This window comes from Microcaecilia unicolor, chromosome 10 (genome assembly GCF_901765095.1).
Source record: "Microcaecilia unicolor chromosome 10, aMicUni1.1, whole genome shotgun sequence".
NCBI lineage: Eukaryota > Metazoa > Chordata > Amphibia > Gymnophiona > Siphonopidae > Microcaecilia > Microcaecilia unicolor.
In genome coordinates, this window is record NC_044040.1 from 98,245,375 (window position 1) to 98,271,067 (window position 25,693).

At 40.7% G+C, this 25,693-nt stretch overlaps 1 protein-coding gene across 1 annotated transcript in view; it reads left to right on the forward strand.

Annotated features, from left to right (window-relative positions):
• The window catches only part of LOC115478317 (pseudouridine-5'-phosphate glycosidase-like), a 770,820-nt gene that overhangs the window by 682,818 nt on the left and 62,309 nt on the right, over positions 1–25,693 (forward strand). Inside the window, exon 11 of the mRNA XM_030215622.1 lies at positions 19,854–19,913. Coding sequence (XP_030071482.1) covers positions 19,854–19,913 — 60 coding nt within the window. The remainder of the gene's footprint in view (positions 1–19,853; positions 19,914–25,693) is intronic.

A 25,693-nucleotide genomic window follows, 5' to 3' on the forward strand; every position in this document is an offset into this window, starting at 1 on the left:
CAATTATGCCCCTCCACGTCTATTTCATTTATATTTATTTCATTTATATTGATGGACTGCTTGCTTCTATGTTTATATTAGTGTGGTTTAATGGATTCATATGACGGGCTTTTTCAAGTTTTTATTTTATTTTAAATGTAATTTCAAGTTTTTAAACCACTTTTTCCTGCATTTGGTAACGTGACTCTCAAAGTCCCCTTAGCATTTAAATGCTATTTTTTGTATGCACAATGGTTATATACGAGTTTTAAAGTATCAAATTGATTTTTTTACAATTGTTGGATTTTTTTTAAATGTTAAAACGGTGAGCTAGATCTTTAAAAACAAGTATGTTTATTTCACAGTTTCAGTGGTGTGTACCACTCGGGTACTCGTGGTATTTTATTCTTCTTTTTAATTTGATCACAGTTCCTTTTAAGATGAATTAATGCTTGGGATTAAGGGAGACCCTGTATTTTAATATTCTATGCTCTAAAACATAGAGTGGAAAAGTGCCCTAGTGGTTAGAACATTGATCTTGATATCCAGAGATAATTCCCGCTGCTGCTGCTGCTGCTTGTGATCTTGGGAAAATCACTTAACCCTCCATTGCCTCAAGTACAAAATTAGATTGTGAGTCCATTTAGTGCACCTAAATGGAACTCACCTTGAGCTACTACTGAAAAAGGTGTGAGGAAAATCTAAATAAATTTTAGATAGCACTTATAAGTTTCTTTTACTCTATTGTTCTGTTTACATCTCTGTCACTGTTTCATAGTTTGTATTTAGAGTGGAAATGAAATTATTTCTATGGACACACTTTTGTACTCCCCCCTTTTTCTATTTTTTGTTTGTTACAATAGGTACAATATATTTTATTCACCACAAGTAGTTGCTTTTAGTTTATGTAAATAGGCTTGGTGGATTCAGATCACTTGACACTTTGGCGCCTACACATTGTTCTGATCACTGATTAAATAATCTTCAAATATAGTTTCTGAATTGATTTTTTAGGCTGGATATATGGTCTAAGCTAATTAGTTAGTGTTCACATTAAGATAAAAACATATACACATAAAATATGCCTATTAGTATTATTTATATACTGCTCCTTTCTAGTCTATATGACATCTCACCAAATGGGGGATAATCATACATGTGACACTCAATGCAAAAGACTGGATAGCACCCCTCTCGCTGCTGGACTACTGTCTGCATCTTAATATTATAAGTTGTTTAATTAAAACTTCTTAAGACACTAGTAATGAATATAATGACCTTTCGACTGGTGTAATTTGTAATTTATTTAGGGTTTGTTTTTTTAGAAACTAAATAAATGTAATTCAGATTCTAATGAAAATTGAAAATTACCCTCTAGTCTTAATTAGAAATATAGACAATAAATAAAGAGATGAGCTAGAGGTGGGTGGGAATTGGGGAGGGTTGGTGGGAATGAGGGTGAACTGGGCCCTTCTGTGCCTTCTAGAGACTGTTAATACTGTGGCAGAAACTTCAAGTTTTAAAACTGTGGGGAAAAGGCTATAGAGACAAGCTAATACAGTTTGCTTGCTTTTTTTTTAATTTTAAAATTCTAACTGTGTTTATCAATATCCTACAATTCCTCTTTTAAAAATGAATGTATAAGCTGTGGCAGAAACTTCAAGGTTTAAAACTATGGTTAAAAGGCTATGGAGACTAGCTGGAAAAGTTTGCTTGCTTGCTTGCTTTATTTTAAAATTCTAACTGTGTTTATCAATAACTTACAATTCCTTTTTTAAACCCTAAACTTAAAGTTACCAAGCTCAGAATAAAATAATGTCACTTATCCACAGAGATGTCCTCTTCTCTCAGAATGTCTCAGAAAGAAAGTTGAGTGGGACCTTTCCTCTATACAGTATATAGTTTGGATTTTAAAGAGACTATTTTACACAAACCCTTTGAAGCTAGCCCAGTAATCAAATTGCCCATAGTATCCTTAGCTACTGTTCTACTTCCTCACACCTTATTTCATACCTAATTCATGTCAACTGCAGTGCTACCTCTCCAGCAGGCAAGAACAGAGAATAACTTTCATTTCGAACAGTTCAAGCCTAGCTACTATCCTTTTTATACTCTTGGCTGTTAGGTTTCTTCTTCTAGAGAAATTTTTAGTTTAAAACTATAGGGGAAAAGGATTTTATACTTTGGAAAGTAGTTAATACTTGCTTCCCTCTCTTGTATTTTTATTTTCTTTCTAAGACTGAACAGTGGCTTCTAGAGACTATTTATTTATTTTATTTGTCACATTTATATCCCACATTTTCCCACCTATGTGCAGGCTCAATGCGACTTACATAGTACCGGAGAGGTGTTTGCAGACTCCGGTGTGAACAACTACAAAGTGATGTTGTGGTAATAAGAAGTTCATGTGGAACAGTCAGCGGAAGAGTAGTATTCTGGCCATTACGTGCTTTACTTTTGTTGTGTTGCCGAGATCAGGCATTTAGGTTACATCGATAGGGTATGCCTTCTCAAACAGGTTAGTGTTTAGTAATTTATGGAAGTTTAGGTGGTCGTACATTGTTTTCACAGCTGTTGGTAGTGCATTCCACAGTTGTGTGCTTCTGTAGGAAAAGCTGGATGCGTAAGTAGATTTGTATTTAAGACCTTTGCAGCTTGTGTAATGCAGATTTAGATATGTTTGTGCTGATTTAGATGTGTTTCTGGTTGGTAGGTCAATAAGGTCTGTCATGTATCCCGGGGCTTCACCGTAAATAATTTTGTGGACCAAGTTACAGATTTTGAAGGCAATACGTTCTTTGATAGGGAGCCAGTGTAGTTTTCTGTGGAGAGGTTTTGCGCTTTCAAATCGCGTTTTTCCAAATAAAAGTCTAGCTGCTGTGTTTTGGGCTATCTGAAGCTTCCTTAAAATTTGTTCTTTGCATCCCGCATAAATTCCATTGCAGTAGTCTAAGTGGCTTAGTAACATTGATTGTGTCAGGTTGTGAAATATTTCCCTCGGGAAGAATGGTTTCACACGTTTAAGTTTCCACATTGAATGGAACATTTTCTTTGTTGTGGATTTCACGTGGCTCTCTAGTGTTAAGTTATGGTCTAGTGTAATGTCGAGGATTTTCAGGTTGTCTGAGATAGGGAGGGTGTAGTCTGGGGTGTTGATATTTGTGGGGTTGTCCGCACTGTATTGGGATGAGAGGATAAGGCACTGTGTTTTTTCCTTTATTGAGTTTTAGTTGAAATGCTTTTGCCCATGAGTCCATGATGTTCAAACTGAGCTTGATTTCGTTGGTGATTTCTGTCAGTTTGTGTTTATATGGGATGTATATTGTGATATCGTCTGCATAGATGAAAGGGTTGAGGCCTTGGATGGATAAGGACTTGGCTAGTGGGGTCATCATTAGGTTGAAGAGGATCGCTGATAATGGTGATCCTTGAGGTACTCCGCAGTCTGCTTTCATCGGTGATGATATGTTTGAGTTTGATTTCACTTGATATGTTCTCGTGGTTAGGAAACCCTTGATCCAGCTAAGTATATTTCCACCAATCCCGAAATAGTCTAGTAGTCTTAGTAGTATATTATGGTTTACCATGTCAAATGCACTAGACATGTCGAATTGGAGGAGAAGGATGCTTTTGCCTGTTGCTATTTCCTGCTTGAATTTGGCTAGGAGAGTGATTAGTACTGTTTCAGTGCTGTGGAGGGGGCAAAATCCTGATTGTGATTCGTGTAATATTGAGAATTTGTTTATGTTAATCGGTAAGTTGTTTGGTTACCAAGCTTTCCATCAGTTTGATTACCAGCGGGATAGATGCTACTGGAAGGTAGTTAGTGATTTCATTTGTTTTTTTCTTGGTATCTTTTGGTATTAGGGTGAGTAGGATATTACCATTTTCCTTTGGGAAGAGGCCTTGCTGGAGCATGTAATTTAGGTGGGATGTGAGGTTTACAATGAAGCGGTCAGGGGCGGATTTTATTAGGTAGCTGGGGCAGGTATCTAGTTGACAGTGAGTGTTGGAGAATCTATTAATCAACTGGGTAACTGTTTCGACGGTAAGGAGAACGAAGTTTATCCAGGTTTGGTTAGCTGGGTATTCTCCAAAGGTAGGGTCTAACTCATTAAGGAAGTTTTTGATATCGATGTTGTCCTGAGGTAGAGTGTTGCGTAGGTTTACAATTTTATCATTGAAGTACTTATTAAGTTTGTCTGCGGGTGGGATGTCTGTATTTGTTGTAGTGACCAAGTTGGTATCTAGGAGTTTGTTCACAAGTTGGTATAATTTCTTTGAGTCTTTGTAATCTGTCCCTATTTTAGTTTTATAGTATGATCTTTTGGTCTGTCTTATTGCATATTTGTATTTCCTTTGGGTTTGTTTCCATGTGTTGAGTGTATGTTCATCTTTTGTTTTTTTCCATGCTCGTTCGAGTTTCCTGGTTTGCATTTTTAGCTTTTTCAGATCATCGTTGAACCATGGTATCGAGTTAAGCTTACGTGAGGTTCTTGTTCATAAGGGTGCTATTTCATCTAGTACGTTTATGCACCTTTTATCCCATTCTATGAGGTAGTATATGGAGTCCATTTGTGTTGTCCAATCGTTGTTGTATATCTGTTGCCAGAATGTTATCTGTTAATGCTGTGGCAGAAACTTCAAGTTTTAAAACTATGGGGAAAAGGGTATGGACACTAGCTAATAAAGTTTGTTTGCTTTTTTTTATTTTAAAATTCTGTGTTTATCAATATCATACAATTCCTCTTTTAAAAATGAATGTATAAGCTTTGGCAGAAACTTCAAGGTTTAAAACTATGGGGAAAAGGCTATGGAGAAAAGCTGGTAAAGTTTGCTTGCTTGCTTTTTTATTTTAAAATTATGTGTTTATCAATAAACTACAATTCCTCTTTTAAACCCTAATCTTTAAGTTACCAAGCTCAGAATAAAATAATGGCACTTATCCATAGAGATGTCCTCTTCTCTCAGAATGTCTCAGAAAGAAAGTTGAGTGGGACCTTACCTCTATAAATAGTTTGGATTTTAAGGAGACTATTTTACACAAACCCTTTGAAGCTAGCCCAGTAATCAAATTGCCCATAGTATCCTTAGCAACTGTTCTACTTCCTCATACCTTATTTCACACCTAATTCATATAAACTGCAGTGCTACCTCTCCAGCAGGCAAGAACAGAGAATAACTTTCATTCCGAACAGTTCAAGTCTAGCTACTATCCTTTTTATACTATTGGCTGTTAAGATTCTACTTCTAGAGAAATTTTTAGTTTAAAACTATAGGGAAAAGGGATTTTACACTGTGGAAAGTAGTTAATAATACTTGCTTCCTTCTCTTATATTTTTATTTTCTTTCTAAGACTGAACAGGGCCCTTCTGTGCCTTCTAGAGACTATCTGTTAATGCTGTGGCAGAAACTTCAAGTTTTAAAACTATGGGGAGAAGGCTATTGAGACTAGGTAATAAAGCTTGCTTGCTTTTTTTTTAATTATACAATTCTATGTTTATCACTATCCTACAATTCCTCTTTTAAACTCTAATCTTTAAGCTGTGGGAGAAACTTCAAGTTTTAAAATTAAAAATTTAAAACAAGAGCTCTATAAAGTAATGCAAGAATTAGATGCAATTAAAGCAACTTATAGGACTGTGCAGAATCATAACTTCTCACCACTGCCTCAGAGAATAAAACCACAAAGGAACAGATGGCTCACAGTAGGCTCAGGCAGAATTCGTCATGTGACACAGAAGCATCCGCCCACACAAGTGTTGCCACTACAAAATTCTTTTGCTCCACTACAGCACTGTGATGTTCCTGAAACTAAAATTGAAGCAGAAAAAAAAGAAAAAGCAAAGAAGAGGGAACAAAAAGAGGAGAAGGTACCCAAAGAGAAAAGACACTCACAAATCACTAAACCCAAAACACATACTAGGAAATGTAGTTGGAAAGCAATGACCACAAATGCTCACAGTCTAAGCAATAAAATTCATGACCTTCAAGCCCTGATGTTGGAGACTGACTTGGACATAGTTGCAGTCACAGAGACATGGCTCAATGGTTCCCATGAATGGGATGTAAACATAATCTTTTTAGGAAGGATAGAGAGGGACGTAAAGGTGGAGGAGTAGCTCTGTATATGAGAGATGATATCGCAGCAACTGAAATGACAGGGAAGTGGGGAAAGGAAGAAGCGATATGGATCACCTTAAAAAGAGAGGATAGAACCTTGGTCCACGTGGGTGTTGTCTACAGACCCCCGACACAATTGGAGGAACTGGATAAAAATCTGATCGCTGATATTCAGAAGTTGGAGAAGAAAAGAGAGGTTCTGTTGTTGGGAGATTTTAATCTGCCGGATGTAGATTGGAAGGTTCCTTCTGCAAAATCGGAAAGAAGTAGAGAGATTGTGGATGCTTTCCAAAGTGCTCTGCTCAGACAAATGGTGACGGAACCCACGAGGGAGGGAGCGACGCTGGATCTGGTGCTCACGAATGGGGATAGTGTGTCAAATGTCCAAGTGGCTGCGCACCTGGGAAGCAGTGACCATCAAACGGTTTGTTTTGATATAACGGCTCATGTGGTTAGCGGCCACTCTAAACTCAAAGTCCTGGACTTCAAGCGAACTGACTTTAACAAAGCTGATGGGCTGCGAGAACGCACAACACGTGGAAGGACAGTGGTCCAAGCTGAAAGAAGTAATAAACAGGGCCACAGACCTTTATGTAAGGAGGGTAAATAAAAGCAAGAGAAAAAGGAAACCGATATGGTTTTCAAAGCAAGTGGCTGAGAAAATAAAGGCTAAAGAGTTAGCATTCCAGAAATACAAAAAATCTCAAGTAGAGGAACACGGGGAGGAATACCGGATGAAACTGAAAGAAGCCAAGAGAGAGGTACGTCTGGCGAAGGCGCAAGCGGAAGAACAAATGGCTAGAAATGTACGGAGGGGAGACAAAAACTTCTTCAGGTATATTAGTGAAAGGAGAAAGACTAAAAAGGGGATTGTGAGACTAAAAGATACAGCAAAACGCTATGTAGAAAATGATGAAAAAAAAGCCAATTTGCTAAATAGAAACTTTTGTTCTGTTTTTACTGAAGAAAATCCTGGGGAAGGACCGAGAGGGACTGGCAAAAGTACACCTGAAAATGAAGTGGATAGAGCACCGTTCACGGAAGAGAGTGTGTATGAACAACTTGGAAAGCTGAAGGTGGACAAAGCCATGGGGCCGGACGGGATCCACCCCAGAATACTGAGGGAACTCAGAGAGGTTCTGGCGGGTCCTCTTAAAGATTTGTTTAATAAATCCTTGGAGACGGGAGAGGTTCCGAGGGATTGGAGAATGGCGGAGATGGTCCCTCTTCACAAAAGTGGTGATAGGGAAGAAGCTGGAAACTACAGGCCGGTAAGCCTCACTTCGGTTATTGGAAAAGTAATGGAAGCCATGCTGAAGGAAAGGATAGTGAATTTCCTGGAAGCCAATAAGGTGCAAGATCCGAGACAACATGGTTTCACCAAAGGGAAATCGTGCCAAACGAATCTCATTGAATTCTTTGACTGGGTGAGAGGAGAATTAAATCAAGGACGTGCTATGGACGTCATCTACTTAGATTTCAGCAAGGCTTTTGACACGGTTCCCCACAGGAGGCTCTTGAATAAACTAGAAGGGCTGAAGATAGGACCCGAAGTGGTGAACTGGATTAGGAACTGGTTGACGGGCAGACGCCAAAGGGTGGTAGTGAATGGAGTTCGCTCGGAGGAGGGAAAGGTGAGTAGTGGAGTGCCTCAGGGATCGGTGCTGGGGCCCATTCTGTTCAATATATTTGTGAGTGACATTGCCGAAGATTTACAAGGTAAAGTTTGCCTTTTTGCGGATGACACCAAGATTTGCAACAGAGTGGACACCCTGGAGGGAGTGGAAAACATGAAAAAAGATCTGAAGAAGCTGGAAAAATGGTCTAACGTTTGGCAATTAAAATTCAATGCGAAGAAATGCAAAGTGATGCACTTAGGGAGTAGAAATCCAAGGGAGGCGTATGTGTTAGGTGGGGAGAGCCTGATAGACACGGACGGGGAGAGGGATCTTGGGTGATAGTATCTGAGGACCTGAAGGCGATGAAACAGTGCGACAAGACGGTGGCCGTAGCGAGAAGGCTGCTAGGCTGTATAGAGAGAGGTATGACCAGCAGAAAAAAGGAGGTTTTAATGCCCCTGTATAAGACGTTGGTGAGGTCCCACCTGGAGTATTGTGTTCAGTTTTGGAGGCCGTACCTTGCGAAGGATGTTAAAAAAATGGAAGCGGTGCAAAGAAAAGCTACGAGGATGGTATGGGAGTTGCGTTTCAAGACGTATGAAGAGAGACTTGCTGACCTGAACATGTATACTCTGGAGGAAAGGAGGAACAGGGGTGATATGATACAGACGTTCAAATATTTGAAAGGTATTAATCCGCAAACGAATCTTTTCCGGAGATGGGAATGCGGTAGAACGAGAGGACATGAAATGAGATTGAAGGGGGGCAGACTCAGGAAAGATGTCAGGAAGTATTTCTTCACGGAGAGGGTGGTGAACGCTTGGAATGCCCTCCCGCGGGAGGTGGTGGAGATGAAAACGGTAACGGAATTCAAACATGCATGGGACAGGCATAAAGGAATCCTGTGCAGAAGGAATGGATCCACAGAAGCTTAGCTGAAATTGGGTGGCGGGGGGAAGAGGGGTTGGTGGTTGAGAGGCTAGGATGGGGGAGGGCAGACTTATACGGGGTCTGTGCCGGAGCCGGTGATGGGAGGCGGGACTGGTGGTTGGGAGGCGGGAAATACTGCTGGACAGACTTATACGGTCTGTGCCCTGAAAAAGACAGGTACAAATCAAGGTAAGGTATACACATATGAGTTTATCGTGGGCAGACTAGATGGACCGTGCAGGTCTTTTTCTGCCGTCATCTACTATGTTACTATGTAAAACTATGGGGAAAAGGCTGTGGAGACTAGCTAATAAAGTTTGCTTGCATTTTTTATTTTAAAATTCTAACTGTGTTTATCAATATCCTACAGTTCCTCTTTTAAACCCTAATGTTAAGCTGTGGCAGAAACTGCAAGTTTTAAAACTATAGGGAAAAGGCTATGGAGACTAACTAATAAAGTTTGCTTGCTTTTTTTATTTTAAAATTCTTTGTTTATCAGTATCCTGCATTTCCTTTTTTAAACCCTAATCTATAAGCTGTGGTAGAAACTTCAAGTTTTAAAACTATGGGGGAAAGACTATGGAGACTAGCTAATAAAGTTTGCTTGCTTTTTTATTTTTAAATTCTAACTGTGTTTATCAATGACCTACAATTCCTCTTTAAACCCTAAACTTTAAGTTACCAAACTCAGAAAAAAATAATGGTACTTATCCACAGAGATGTCCTCTTCTCTCAGAACATCTCAGAAAGAAAGTTGAGTGGGACCTTTCCTCTATATATAGTTTGGATTCTGAGACTATTTTAACCAAACCCTTTGAAGCTAGCCCAGTAATCAAATTGACCTTAGTATCCTTAGCAACTGTTCTACTTCCTTACACCTTAATTCACACCTAATTCATGTCAACTGCAGTGCTACCTCTCCAGCAGGCAAGAACAGAGAGTTACTTTCTTTTAGAACAGTTCAAGCCTAGCTACTATCCTTTTTATACTCTTGGCTGTTAAGTTTCTACCTTTAGAGAAATTTTCAGTTTAAAACTATTGGGAAAAGTGATTGTACACTATCAGGCTCATTTTCGAAAGAGAAGGATGCCCATCTTTCGATACAAATCGCAAGATGGGCATCCTTCTCACAGGGTTCCCAAATTGGCATAATCAAAAGCCGATTTTCGGCGTCCCCAACTGCTTTCCATCACGGGGATGACCAAAGTTCACGGGGGCATGTCGAAGGAGTAGCGAAGGCGGGACTTGGGCGTTCCTAACACATGGGCGTCCTCGACCCATAATGGAAAAAAAAGGCGTCCCTGACAAGCACTTGGACGACTTTACCTGGTCCTGTTTTTCTTATGACCAAGCCACAAAAAGGTGCCCTAACTGACTAGATGAGAATTAGGGGAGCACCTCCCCTTACTCCCCCAGTGGTCACTAACCCCCTCCCACCCTAAAAAACATCTTTCACAATATGTCGTGCCAGCCTCAAATGTCATACTCAGGCCCATCACAGCAGTATGCAGGTCCCTGGAGCAGTTTTAGTGGGTGCAGTGCACTTCAGGCAGGCGGACCCAGGCCCATCCTCCCTACCTGTTATTTGTGGAGGAAACAGCGAGCCCTCCAAAACCCACCAGAAACCCACTGTACCCACATCTAGGTGCCCCCTTCACCCGTAAGGGTTATGGTAGTGGTGTACAGTTGTGGGTAGTGGGTTTTGGAAGGGTTTGAGGGGCTCAGCACACAAGGTAAGGGAGCTATGTACCTGGGAGCAATTTCTGAAGTCTACTGCAGTGCCCCCTAGGGTGCCCGTTTGTTGTCCTGGCATGTCAGGAGGCCAGTGCACTACGAATGCTGGCTCCTCCCATGACCAAAGGGCTTGCATTTGGTCGTTTCTGAGATGGGCGTCCTTGGTTTTCATTATCGCCAAAAATCAGAAACAATCAAGTCTAGGGACGACCATCTCTAAGGATGACTTAAATTTCAAGATTTGGGCATCCCCGACCGTATTATCGAAACAAAAGATGGACGTCCATCTTGTTTCAATAATGCGCCCATCCACCGGGACGTTTTGTGAGGCCATCCTCAGCAAAACTTGGGCATCCCTTTCGATTATGCCCCTCCACGGAAAGTAGTTAATAATACTTGCTTCCCTCTCCTATATTTTTATTTTCTTTCTAAGTCTGTACTGAGCCCTTCTGTCCCTTCTAGAAACTATCTGTTAATGCTATGGCAGAAACTTCGTTTTAAAGCTATGGGGAAAAGGGTATGGAGACTAGCTAATAAAGTTTGTTTGCTTTTTTTTAATTTTAAAATTCAAACTGTGTTTATCAATATCTTACTTGCGCCGGAAAATAATTTTTATTTTCCGGAACGTGGCGGAAACTGGGCAGTAATCGTCATTCTACGCTCATAGACGATGACTGCACGGTTACTGCGTGAGACCTTACTGCTAAGTCAATGGGTGGCGGTAAGATCTTAGAGACAAATGGATGCGCGCCAGTTTTTTTTGCCACACTTTCATTTTTGGCAAAAATTTAAAAAGGGCCTCTTTTACAGGCGCACTGAAAAATGGATCTGTGTGTGCCCAAAACATGTGCCTGCACTAGAGCAGTCCATTTTTCAGTGCACCTCAGTTAAAGGACCCCTGTTGTGTATCTCTAATCAATGTTCTTTTGTCTGATGTGTCTAGCTGGGGAGCCAGCTGGACATTTGCAATATAGATAGCATTTGTTATTTCACTTTTGCTTCTTTTGTATAATGGTTAATTTGAAACTGGTTACCCTGAATGAGGCTGGTATCAACTCCCCTATTAAACAAAAAAGATTCCCATATGGTTCCAGACGGCAGGAACAGACATAGCATTTATTCAGGAAACCCATCTGATAGCTCTTGAACATGAAAAAAGAGGCTGGGTGGGGGAGTTCGGCTATTCAGCATATAATGGGCAGCAAAGAGGGCTAGGCACCCTGATCCACAAACAATTGCCCTTTCATCTACATAAAATGCCAAGACAGTGAAGGTAGATATGTCATAATGGCTGGGGACCTCTGGGGATGTAAGTTGGTGTTCTGCAATATTTATGCACCCAATGTCTACGCCATAAATTTAATTCTGTTCTGGTGGCATTGGTGTTGACATATTCAGAATAACAATTTATATTGGGAGACGTCTTCTATGTCACTGCGGATCCCTTACTAGATTGTAACCCAGGAAAACCAAGGAAGAGCATAAACTTCCTGTTGAAGCACCTGGGAGTACTGGATGTGTGGTGCACCTTCATCCCCAGGAGAGGGACTATACTTTTTATTCGAACCCACAAAAGGTATATGCTCAGCTTGATTATTTTTTTACTGTCAATATCAATGCTCTCCTGGGTTGCAGATGAGGATCCTATTAGTTGGGAGGCTAGATGCAGTAGCATACTAAACGACATAGCACCCCTAAAGACAAGAATATCAAAAAGACAAAACTCGATACCATGGTTCAACGATGATCTAAAAAAACTCAAAACACAATCCAGAAAATTTGAACGAGCATGAAAAAAAAACAAAAGACGAACATACACTCAACACATGGAAACAAATACACAGAAAATAGAAGTATGCAATTAAACAAACCAAAAGGTCCTACTACAAGACTAAATTAGGACCGGACATCAAAGACCTTAAGAAACTATTCCAACTCGTAAATAAGTTACTAGACACCATCCCTGTCACTACACCCAACACAGACATCCCATCCACAGACAACCTGGCTACCTATTTCAAGAACAAAATAAAATTACGCAGCACTCTCCCTTATCACAACACAGACATCGAAAACTTCCTCGATGACCTAGACCTAATCCCGAGCGGATACCCAGCTGACCGTATCTGGTCTACATTCAACCTACTCACCAGTGAATCAGTTATACAAGCGATTCACAGATTCGCCAACACCCACTGCAAACTGGACATATGTCCCAGTCATCTTCTCAAATCCGCCCCCAGCCGATTCATAGAAGACCTTACATCCCACCTAAACTTCACCCTACAACAAGGTTTCTTCCCCGAGGAACATGGCAATATCCTACTTACCCCAATACCAAAAGATACTAAGAAAAAAACAAACAACATCATCAACTACCACCCAGTTGCATCCATTCCTCTAGTAGTAAAATTGACGGAGAGCATGGTGACCAAACAGCTTACGGAATACTTGGACAAGCACTCTATACTACACGACTCACAATCAGGATTCCGCTCCCACCATAGTACCGAAACTGTCATAGTCACGCTCCTGGCTAAATTCAAACAGGAAATAGCCATAGGTAAAAGCATACTTCTCCTTCAATTCAACATGTCTAGCGCATTCGACATGGTAAACCATAATATACTATTAAGACTCCTTGGCCACTTCGGGATTGTTGGAAATGTACTTAAATTGATCAAGGGCTTTCTAACCACCAGAACATATCAAGTACAATCAAATTCAAACATATCACCACCGTGGAAAGCAGCCTGCGGAGTACCCCAAGGATCACCATTATCACCAATACTCTTCATCATAATGATGATCCCACTGGCAAAATCCTTATCCAATCGAGGCCTTAACCCATTCATCTATGCAGATGATGTTACAAACTACATTCCATTCAGACAAGCCCTGACTGAAATAACCAATGAAATCAATGATGGCCTAAACATCATGGACTCTTGGGCAAGCTCATTCCAACTGAAACTGAACACTGAAAAAACACATTGCCTGATCCTCTCATCTCAACATAAGAACTACAAACCCACAACATTAAACACCCCAGGACAGCCTAAAAATACTTGGAGTCACAATCAACTGCAATCTCACTCTCGAGAGCCAAATAAAAACCATAATAAAGAAAATGTTCTACTCAATGTGGAAACTCAAACGTATAAAACCTTTCTTCCCGAGGGATACCTTTCGTAAACTAATACAATCAAAGGTCCTAAGCCATGCAGATTACTGCAACGGAATATACGCGGGATGCAAAGAACAACTCACAAAAAACTCCAGACTGCCCAAAACACAGCAGCCAGACTGATATATGGTAAAACACAATTTGAAAGTGCTAAACCCCTTCAAGAAAAGCTGCACTGGCTCCCAATCAAAGAACTGATCATCTTCAAAATCTGCACTCTGGTTCATAAAATCATCTACGGCGTAGTCCCAGGATACATGACAGACCTCATAGACGTACCAACTAGAAACAGATTCGGATCAGCTTGATCTTACCTAAACCTACATTACCCAAACTGCAAAAGGCTAAAATACAAAACAACTTATGCATCCAGCTTCTCCTACATAAGCACACAACTATGGAATGGACTCCCGCATGCCATAAAAACAATCCATGACCATCTAAACTTCAGGATATCATTAAAAACCCACCTCTTCAAAAAAAAAAAAAAAAGCCTACCCCACCGATCCAACATAACTCCCCACACCCAGCAACACAACATAATGAATGATCGTACTGGACAATCTACTATCCTCATTCCCCTTGACCCCATGACGCCTGAACCACATCTACCTCATTTGTCTACAACACAATTTTTTATTTGTTATCAACCGTAATGGCAAATACCTTTACGGTACTTTGTAAGCCACATTGAGCCTGCAAAAAGGTGGGAAAATGCGGGGTATAAATGTAACAAATAAAAAATAAAATAAAAAAATCATTAGTGTTATGTTAACGTTGTATTATATCTCTGGTATTTGAATTCCAGTGCTGTTAAATGTGTACATTTTTGATACTGTTTCACAGTAGTTCAATTATTAGGTTTCAATTTACTGTTTTCATGTTTACTTCATTTATTGTATTTATGTTTATTCTTGATTATTTTACTATTGTTATGCTGTTAACAAAATTGTAAGTTTTATGTTAAACTGTATCTGCTGTACACTGCCTTGGTACCTACGGAATATCCCCCTGTGATACAGTGGGAACAGAGAATTTGGGATATTGCCAAATTTGAAATTTCTGCTTACAGCATGAATGGTTAGCTGGAGTTTCATCAATATACCGCTATATGGCAGCAATATTTGGGAAGTTCCAGTCTCCCTGAGCCCTGAACATGATACCCTACTCATGGGGGGAGGAGAGGGGGAAGATAGTTGGTGTGGGGGGAGGGGAGGGGGAAGGGTAGTTGGTGTGATTGTGTATTATGTTGCTTGCAACTGAGAGTTGTGGCAGGTGTGATTGTATTTGTGTGTATATTGGAAGGGTGCCTACCTATCAATACAAATGGGCAGAGGATAAGCTTGGGCATGTTCAATACTGTTTTTTCTAATTGTTTGTTGATATGGCTAGGGTGGAGTCACTTTGCTAGGAGCATTCTTGTTTCCACATTTCATTGGCTATGCGTCTGGCACTGTATTTCTAGTTGTTTCTCCTTTTTACCATGTTTCACTACTAGCCTTTGATGCTACAGAGTCTTGCTGTATTACGCATTTACTTGTTCTGTTTCTACCATGTATTAATAAAGCATTCAAAAAATAAAAAAATAAAAGGAAAGACAATTCACAGGTAAGTATACATTTTACCATAAAAAACTGCTGCTAGATAGCAGCCTGCAAACTACTACTACTACTACTTAACAGGGAGGGGGCCTAGCGAATGGGCTCAGGGAGTTTATTCCAAGCATGGGGTGAGGCGAGGCAGAAAGGGCGGAGCCTGGAGTTGGCGGTGGTGGAGAAGGGTACTGAAAGGAGGGATTTGTCTTGAGAGCGGAGGTTACGGGTAGGAACGTAGGGGCGCAGGAGCGAAGGTATCGGGTGCAAGGGGTCAGCCAGGGATGGGGATTAGTACGCCTTATGGGACAGGAGATGGACGGTGCAAGGGTGTCGAGAGCAGAGGAGAGAGTGGCATTATAAGTGGATACAGCCTTGTCGACAGACTCGGAGGACATAACGGAAGGGAGGAGATTAGAGATACTAGAGGATAAGGTGGGAGGGTCGACAGCCTGGAGATTCCTGGAAGTAGTGGTTAGTGTTGGGCGGGACTGAGGGGGAGGGTGATGAAGTGTAAAGATGATCAGGTGATGGTCAGAGAGAGGAAGAGCTGAGGCGCAGAAATTAGAGGGTGAGCAGGTAGAGGAGAGGATGAGGTCAAGACAGTGGCCAGATTGGTGAGTAGGGGTGGTGGAGCTCAATTGGAGGTTGAAGGAGGAGGTTAGAGTGAGGAACTGAGAAGCATAAGAGTCGGATGGTTCATCATTGTGTATGTTAAAGTCTCCAAGAATGAGGGATGGGGATGAGGGCTCAAGAAAAACGGAGAGCCAGGCATCGAAGTCGGTAAGGAAGGAAGAGAGGGACTTATCAGGGGCGAAAGTAGTAATCTGACGCCGCCACCGCGGCCAACTGGGCGGGGAAAATGGGAGAAGAGATAACCTCCATGGCATAGGGCCGCGACTGATGCAGAGTCGTCGGGGGTGAGCCAGGTTTCAGTTAGGGCGAGCAGTTGAAGGGAACGGGAGATGAAGAGATCATGGGTGAAGGAAAGTTTGTTGCAGACCGAGCGGGCATTCCACAGGGCACACGAGAAGGGGAGGGAGGAGGGGGGAGGAGGAGAATAAAGATGAGATTGGAGACATCGCAGAAACGTTTGCATGGATGAGACGAGGACAGGTGTGGGGGACCTGGGTTGGGATTGATGTCTCCCGCGGATAGCAGGAGAAGGAGCAATAGAGTGCGGAGGAGGGTGGGGGAGGTAGGGCGACGAAGGCGGGATGTGCTTAGGAGGAATGGGGAAAGGTTCATGGCAGGAAGGAGGTGTTGAAGGTTGAGAGCTAGGAAGGAGGAGGAGGACAGTAGAGATGGTGTGGTGGTGGGGGACGGGGGGTGGGTAGGGTATTGCAGTAGTGAGCAGGACTGGAGAGGACATGGATGGGTAGTGAGTTCGTGCGGTATACAGCGGTGGGGGGAGTGGGAATAGATTAGGAAGGGACAGGGCAATGAAGAGAATGTGTAAGGGGGGCATAAGTAGTGACTGAGGTGTTTACGGGTGCATATGTAGTGATGGTGGTTTGACAGGCAGATTGGCAGGTGGGAAGGTAGGTAGAGGGGCTGGACGGGTAGGTAGGTTGATGGGGGGCAAGCAGGCAGGTAGGTTGCTGGGCTGGGGGGCAAGCAGGCAGGTAGGTTGCTGTGCTGGGGGGCAGGCAAGCAGGTAGATGGGCTGGGAGGCAGGCAGGATGAAGGGTGAGCAGTCAGTCAGGAGAGTGATGGGCTGGCAAGGCGGCAGGCGGGGAGGCAGGTAGGTAATTGTGCAGGCTAGGAGGCAGGCAGGTTGTTGATGGGCAGACAAGCAGGCAAGTTGAAGGGCAGGTTGGTTGATTGGCTCGCATGCAGGCAGGCAGGGACAGGTGAGTGCGGTGGAGAGCTCAGCAGCAGGACTGGAACTAGCTGGAATAATTTGGAGGTTGGTTGATAGGCTAGCAGGCAGGCAGGCAGGAACAGGTGAGTGCGGTGGAGAGCACAGCAGCGGGACTGGAGCAAGCTGGAATAGTATGGAGCAGAAGAGGGATGACCTCCCCTTACTCCCCCAGTGGTCACCAACCCCCTCCCATACTACAAAAGTTAAAATGAAAACCTTTTTGCCAGCCTGTATGCCAGCCTCAAATTCCGTACCCACCTCCATGACAGCAGAATGTGTTGTATCGTCTGACAGCCTTTCCATGGTTGCAATGTGGCTCTCAGGTGAGTGTGACACCTTTTCTGTTAGGTGCCCTACAGAGTCACATCAGCAATGCATTGTGGTGGGTGTAGGGTACTGGGCTATACTCCCATGATGCTTTTTCCCCCTGCTAACTGGGTCAGAGTGTGCCCTGTTTTGTTTCCGGTAGTCCATGAGGTAGTGGCCATTTTTGTAAGCCAGTTTTAGATCCCTTTCATGTGTTACCCACGTTAGAAAACGTTATTACCTTGAATGTTGCTGAAAGAGGGCATTGTACAGCATTCTGCCAGCTCAGACCTACTGCTAATCTCAGTATCAGGGAGACTCTTTGCCAGTGGGGCACAACCTCTGATCTGCAGTTAACTGTGAGTAAAGGTGCTTATTCAAATAAAGGACTTTTTCAAAGACATTAGTCTTCAGGTGTCAAATGCTGAACTGCAGCAGCAACAAGTCCTAGAGGCCTGAGTGTGTGCAGGTCCCTGGAGCACTTTTAGTGGGTGCACATTTGTGGGTAGGGGGTTTGGGGGGGGCTCAGCACCCACAGTAAGGGAGCTATGCATGTGGGAGCTGTTTCTGAAGTCCACTACACTGACCCCTAGGGTGCCCAGTTGGTGTCCTGGCATGTAAGTGCACTACAAATGCTGACTCTTCCCACGACCAAATGCCTTGGCTGTCGCCGGGTTGGAGATGACCGACATTTTTTTCCATTATCGCTGAAAAACAAAACCGGCCATCTCAAACCCAGCGACATCCAAGGCATTTGGCCGGTCTAAACCGTATTATCGAAAAAAAGATGGCCGGCCATCTTTTTGATAATACGGTTCTGGCCAGCTGTTGCGCCACTGCCAAAATAGATCGCCGGCGATCTATTTTGCCAGTGACATTCGATTATTCCCCTCTATGTTACTTTAAAAAATACTAAGGATAAACAGGCATCAATCATGCCTAGACTGAAGCCACAAGCATTATTGCCTGCTAAATATTCATACACAAAATATATATCTACATGCCTATGCTTATATGTTATGTGCACAAATCAAGTCAATACATTACAGCACTGACAGCCGCTATCATGGCTTTGTAAATGGGGGGGGGGGGGGGGGGGGGGGGGGGGGGGGGTTGTAAGAGTGGAAAAAACCAGCATATGTATTGGTTACAATTCAAAATCTCCAATATAAAGTTAAGTGAATGCAACCAATCAAAATGCTTGGCATAACATAACAGAGGGAAGACATCGGCATCAGTTGCAAGTAGCATGGGGGAATTGCTGCTGGAGACCCTATGAAGAGCCAGATAAATGTGGGTGGGTGGGTGGGGGATGCTGGACGTGTATTGGGGGGGGTCATCAGTAGGACAGGAGAGAAATGGGTGTCTGTGTGACAAGGGCAACAGGTTTAGCAGCAGAAGGGAAGATGAAGGGGAAGGATGCAGCAGGAAAGGATAAAGGTAGGTACCTGTAAGGAGGAGAGGGGGAGCAATGTGCAGTGGGAAGGAAGTGTGTGCATGCAACTTTTCATTATATTCAGCAGGTTTAAAAAATTTTCATGCAGTGGGAATTTACCAGTACCAAGTCATCCAGTCCAGAATTTTGACTAATATGTGATTAAAAATTTTAATACCACAATTAAATTTGATTAAAATTTGTAATTGTTGCCACCCCTAATTGAATAGCATGTTGTAAAGGATAATCAGCCATGCTGAGCATTTGTTGAAAAGAATGTTTGGTTCAACATTCAAAAAGAAGTAAAAAGCATATGTTCAAAATGCACGCCATGATTAATCATAAACTTTTTTAATCAAGCAGTTAATTGCAATTAAAAATTTCAGTCGGTGCCCACCCCTAGATTGAATTGAATAATAATGTTGGAGCATCCATTTAGCTGACACCAACTCTTGAGGCCTATTGTGCTACTTTTTGCTGAGCCTTGTCCACTACATATTGGAATCCCTCTTTTGCTCTTCAAATTCTACCTCTGAACATGCCTATATACAACTTGTGTACAAGTTTGAACCTTCTTGTCATTGCCTGTACTTTTATGCATGCAGCTTTTACATGTGTTAAATTGCCTTTACATGTGAAAAATTATTTATAAAATTATATCCATAAATATTATTTCCATATGGTTTAGACCAACTCAAGTATACACTTTCTCTGTTTTGTTTCTTAATTCAAACCTACATACTTTGTCCTTAAAAAAAAAATTAAAAATCATTTTCCAGGTTATGTTTAGGTTGGGAGAAGCAACAACACAAGTAATCTCACTGTTTTACATCTGGTCTGCCATCTGCAAAAATAGGGAGATATTAAGGAGTGTGCACAATTTATTTACACAAACTTGCAATTAATTTTGAAAGAGAAACTACTGTATCTGCATACGTTTCCTTTGAAAATTAGCTGTGAGGTACACATGTACACATGTTCACACATTACTTGCAATGAGAGAGGCTACTAATGATCCCTAATGATCCTATCATCTGTATATTGGTTTTGATATAAAATAACTTCTTTCTCCTTTCTCTTTCAGATTGTGATTGGAGGCATCAACATTGATTTTATAATGAAGGCCAAAAATTCTGCATTGCTGGTATAATACTTCCTTCTAAAATATTTGTATATCAGTGACTTTCCATTAACTTTCTTTCACTCATATGGATATTTCCACAAAGAATTAGGAAAATTGTGTGATATATTCAAAAGTTAGAGTGGAATCAGTAGATATTTTACATCTATAATATATGAAATAGGTCTCGTTCAACTTGATTTGTTACAGATAAAATAAAATAGAAACATGGTTTTAATCCCAATCCTTGATTTATCTACACAACTTGCAGAGAAAACAAAACAAATACAAGAGCATGCTCAATGTGTCCCCACACTGTTGGTATGTGCCTAGTGCAAATTTATTTATTTATTTATAACATTTATACCCTGCATTTTCCCACCCATTGGCAGACTCAATGTGGCTAACATCAGTCCATATAGGCAATCGCCAATCCGGTAAACAAACAGACAAAGTATAGTAAGGTGAATAGGAAGGATAGTAATTACAAGGGTCGAGGGAAAAGAGGAGAAGGGTAATAGGGTCTATGAGGTCCATAAATTATTAGTCATATTCCAGGAATTATAGATTTAAGACAAGTCCATTAAGGTAAGCCTTTCCAAATAAGCTGGTTTTAAGAGATTTTCTGAAGTTCAGATGATCATGAATGATCTTCACAGATTTAGGTAATGCATTCCATAGTTGAGTGCTAATAAAGGAAAAGGTGGAAGCGTAAGTGGATTTATATTTGAAACAATTACAGGTAGGATGATGTAGGTTTAAATATGAATGAGATGATCTGCAAGAATTCCTAGATGGCAGATTGATAAGGGTATCCATGTAACCTGGGGCTTCACCATAAAGAATTTTATGGACCAGGGTGCAAATTTTGAAAGTGATTTGGTCCTTTACTGGAAGCCAGTATAGTTTCTCACAAAGGGGTCTAGAACTGTCGAATTTTGATTTCCATAAATTAATCTGGCTGCTGTATTCTGGGCGGGTTGGAATTTCTTTAGAAGTTGTTCTTGCATCCTGCGTATATTCCATTACAGTAGTCTAGGTGGCTTAATACCAGTGATTGAACTAGTTTACGAAATATTTCTCTGGGGAAATAAGGTTTTATATCCGTTTAGTTTCCATAGAGAAGAATAGTTCTTTGTGGTGAGTTTGTTTGATCCACGAGTGTTAAATTACGATCAACAATTACACCCAGTATTTTTAGACTCTCAGAGACCGGAAGGGTAAGATCAGGAGTGATTAAGGTTGAGGGTTTATTTATTTATTACATTTGTACCCTGCATTTTCCCACCCATTGGCAGACTCAATGTGGCTAACATCAGTCCATATAGGCAATCGCCAATCCGGTAAACAAACAGACAAAGTATAGTAAGGTGAATAGGAAGGATAGTAAATTACAAGGGTCGAGGGAAAAGAGGAGAAGGGTAATAGGGTCTATGAGGTCCATAAATTATTAGTCATATTCCAGGAATTATAGATTTAAGACAAGTCCATTAAGGTAAGCCTTTCCAAATAAGCTGGTTTAAGAGATTTTCTGAAGTTCAGATGATCATGAATGATCTTCACAGATTTAGGTAATGCATTCCATAGTTGAGTGCTAATAAAGGAAAAGGTGGAAGCGTAAGTGGATTATATTTGAAACAATTACAGGTAGGAGGATGTAGGTTTAAATATGAATGAGATGATCTGCAAGAATTCCTAGATGGCAGATTGATAAGGGTATCCATGTAACCTGGGGCTTCACCATAAAGAATTTTATGGACCAGGGTGCAAATTTTGAAAGTGATTTGGTCCTTTACTGGAAGCCAGTATAGTTTCTCACAAAGGGGTCTAGAACTGTCGAATTTTGATTTTCCATAAATTAATCTGGCTGCTGTATTCTGGGCGGGTTGGAATTTCTTTAGAAGTTGTTCTTTGCATCCTGCGTATATTCCATTACAGTAGTCTAGGTGGCTTAATACCAGTGATTGAACTAGTTTACGAAATATTTCTCTGGGGAAATAAGGTTTTATCCGTTTTAGTTTCCATAGAGAAGAATATTTTCTTTGTGGTGGAGTTTGTTTGATCCACGAGTGTTAAATTACGATCAACAATTACACCCAGTATTTTTAGACTCTCAGAGACCGGAAGGGTAAGATCAGGAGTGATTAAGGTTGAGGGTTTATTTATTTATTACATTTGTACCCTGCATTTTCCCACCCATTGGCAGACTCAATGTGGCTAACATCAGTCCATATAGGCAATCGCCAATCCGGTAAACAAACAGACAAAGTATAGTAAGGTGAATAGGAAGGATAGTAATTACAAGGGTCGAGGGAAAAGAGGAGAAGGGTAATAGGGTCTATGAGGTCCATAAATTATTAGTCATATTCCAGGAATTATAGATTTAAGACAAGTCCATTAAGGTAAGCCTTTCCAAATAAGCTGGTTTTAAGAGATTTTCTGAAGTTCAGATGATCATGAATGATCTTCACAGATTTAGGTAATGCATTCCATAGTTGAGTGCTAATAAAGGAAAAGGTGGAAGCGTAAGTGGATTTATATTTGAAACAATTACAGGTAGGATGATGTAGGTTTAAATATGAATGAGATGATCTGCAAGAATTCCTAGATGGCAGATTGATAAGGGTATCCATGTAACCTGGGGCTTCACCATAAAGAATTTTATGGACCAGGGTGCAAATTTTGAAAGTGATTTGGTCCTTTACTGGAAGCCAGTATAGTTTCTCACAAAGGGGTCTAGAACTGTCGAATTTTGATTTTCCATAAATTAATCTGGCTGCTGTATTCTGGGCGGGTTGGAATTTCTTTAGAAGTTGTTCTTTGCATCCTGCGTATATTCCATTACAGTAGTCTAGGTGGCTTAATACCAGTGATTGAACTAGTTTACGAAATATTTCTCTGGGGAAATAAGGTTTTATCCGTTTTAGTTTCCATAGAGAAGAATATTTTCTTTGTGGTGGAGTTTGTTTGATCCACGAGTGTTAAATTACGATCAACAATTACACCCAGTATTTTTAGACTCTCAGAGACCGGAAGGGTAAGATCAGGAGTGATTAAGGTTGAGGGTTTATTTATTTATTACATTTGTACTCCGCGCTTTCCCACATATTGCAGGCTCAATGCGGCTTACATAGTAAATACAATTACAAAGTTTAAAGGAGAATATTACAAATTGTAATATTATAATATTTAAACTTAATATGTAAACTTGTTTATAGGGAGAAGAAATGATAAGGCAATGAGTTTTCTCAGTATTAAGTTTTAATTTAAATGAATTTGCCCAAGTAACCATGGTGTGTAATCCAAGCTTAATTTTATTGGAGATTTCAGATAAATCCTTTCTGAATGGAATGTAGATAGTGACGTCATTGTCATAGATGAACGGGTTAAGGCCAAGCTTGGATAGGGACTTTGTCAAAGGAATCAGCATTATGTTGAAGAGTGTAGGGGAAAGAGGCGAGCCTTGAGGGACACCACAGTCAGTTTTCCATGGCAGTGATAAGATTAAGTTGGATTTAATTTGGTAAGTTCTGGAGGTTAAAAAGCCCTTCAACCATCTTAATCCATTACCGCTAGTCCCAAAGTAATCAAGAAGTTGTAGAAGGATTTTGTGGTTCACCATATCAAAAGCACTTGACATGTTGAATTGTAGAAGAAGAATACTTTTTCCTAGAGCTGTTTCCTGTTTGAAGTTGGACAAGAGCGCGATGAGCACAGTTTCAGTGCTATGGAGTGGGCAGAATCCCAACTGTGATTCATGCAAAATGGAGAACTTATCCAGATATTCATTGAGCTGTTTGGTCACCATGCTCCCCATTAATTTTACAAAAAGTGGAATAGATGCAACTGGACGATAATTAGAGAGATCATTACTTTTTTTCTTGGCGTCTTTGGGTATTGGGGTAAGTAAGATGTTTCCATGGTCTTCAGGGAAGAAACCATTTTCAAGCATGAAGTTTAAATGTTGTGTAAGGTCAGCAATAAAGCAGTTAGGGGCACATTTAAATAAGTAGTTAGGGCATATATCCAATTTACAACATGTACTGGGAAAATCTGTGAATCTCCTGGGCAACAGAAATCAATAGGGGTGTGAGAAGCAACCCCTCTTTATTGCCCTTACCCTTAATTGTTCTGTCTGTTTACCTGTCTTATCTAGATTGTAAGCTCTTTGAGCAGGGACTGTCTTTTTGTGTATGGTGTACAGCGCTGCGTATGCCTTGTAGCGCTATAGAAATGATAAGTAGTATAGTTGTAGAAGCGTGACAATGTTCGATCTGCTGGGTGTTCTCGCTTGGTCAGGATCTAGGCCGCTAATGAAATGATCATGTCTGAATTGCATTGAGGGAGTGAATTCCGTAGTTTAAGTGATTTTATCTTTGAAGAATATTGCAAGATTAACAGCAGATGGGATATCAATATTGGTAGAGGTAAGTGTTGTAGTGTTTGTTAATTTAAATGGCTCTGTGCAATGCTGTATGGTTGCCCTAGCCCAAAAACAAACAAAAAAGGCAACAGTCCTCCTAACTATGGTAGAATAATAATAAAAAAGGTAGACTGATAGAAAACATTAACACATGAAATAATTTATTGGTATGAATCAAAAAACAAACCCGACGTGGCCACGTTTCGCCCTCAGGCTACGTCAGGGGTCAAAACTAAGAAATAAAACATAGATATCAAATCATCAAACATACTTCATATATATCAGCTTTCATTATAAAGCATTTATATGTGTCATTATATTTTCACTTTGAGAAAAATGTTATGATTGGACCAGATGAACCATTGGGAAGAAGCCATAAAATTAAACAAGAGACTTGTGCGTACAGAGTTACATTCTCTCACCTGTTGGAGTATTGTAGGAATAAAATGATTCCAAGAGGATTAAGAGTAACAAAAGAACCGAAAATGTATAATGAGGACCATGATTTTTTAACCAAATGGGAAGCAATTCTCAACAAATGTTCTCTGGATCTAATGATTTTGATTATACAGACAGCTAATAAAAAGATGAGAAGATTAAAGCAATCTAGATAATGAATTAGTTATCTTAAAAGAAAACAATAGATATTTTAAGGATCTGTTTGAAGATTTTAATTTACAGTTAGACACATTTAAGAAGGATGTTAAAAGCGCTAAGTATGATAAATATAAAAGAGATTAACTGGATTATAGATATGGTAATATATACCCATGGCATCAGAAGAAAAATAATATATCTCGTTATTATGATAATAGAACTAGGAATGAAAAAATTGCATAATGATAAGATATAACAATGAACATCAGATTCCAACGACCGAGCGGAAATCTAAAAGGATTAGAAGCGACAATGAGAGGTTTTTGATCCATCTGCTCCATTATTTTCAACACCACCAAGACCTAATTTATCTGAGCAGGTTTTTCGATTAGGGAGAATTTGGAAAAAGGGTTCAATAACGTACCAACCAGTTGTACACAAAGATCAAGGGAGCCGTTTACCTTATTACACAGGACGGGGGAGGGGAAGAGGAGGAAGGAGAGGGAGAGGAAACAGTATGAACAGACAAATCGCAAACAGACAATTCAACAACAGAGATACATTTCAACACACAAGGCCAATAGAAGATTATTGGAAATAGAGGGTTATAAATCAAGGGTTTGTCCAGGACATGTAGAAAATAAAAAAACACTTAGGACATCACATTTCTACTATAGATAAAAGCACCTCCAACGTTTTGAAGCTGATTCCGTGGCTTCACTGAAGTGAAGGGTTCGTAAGGTTCGTCAGATTCATGAGTCTGTCACCATCTCTTTCGGCCCCG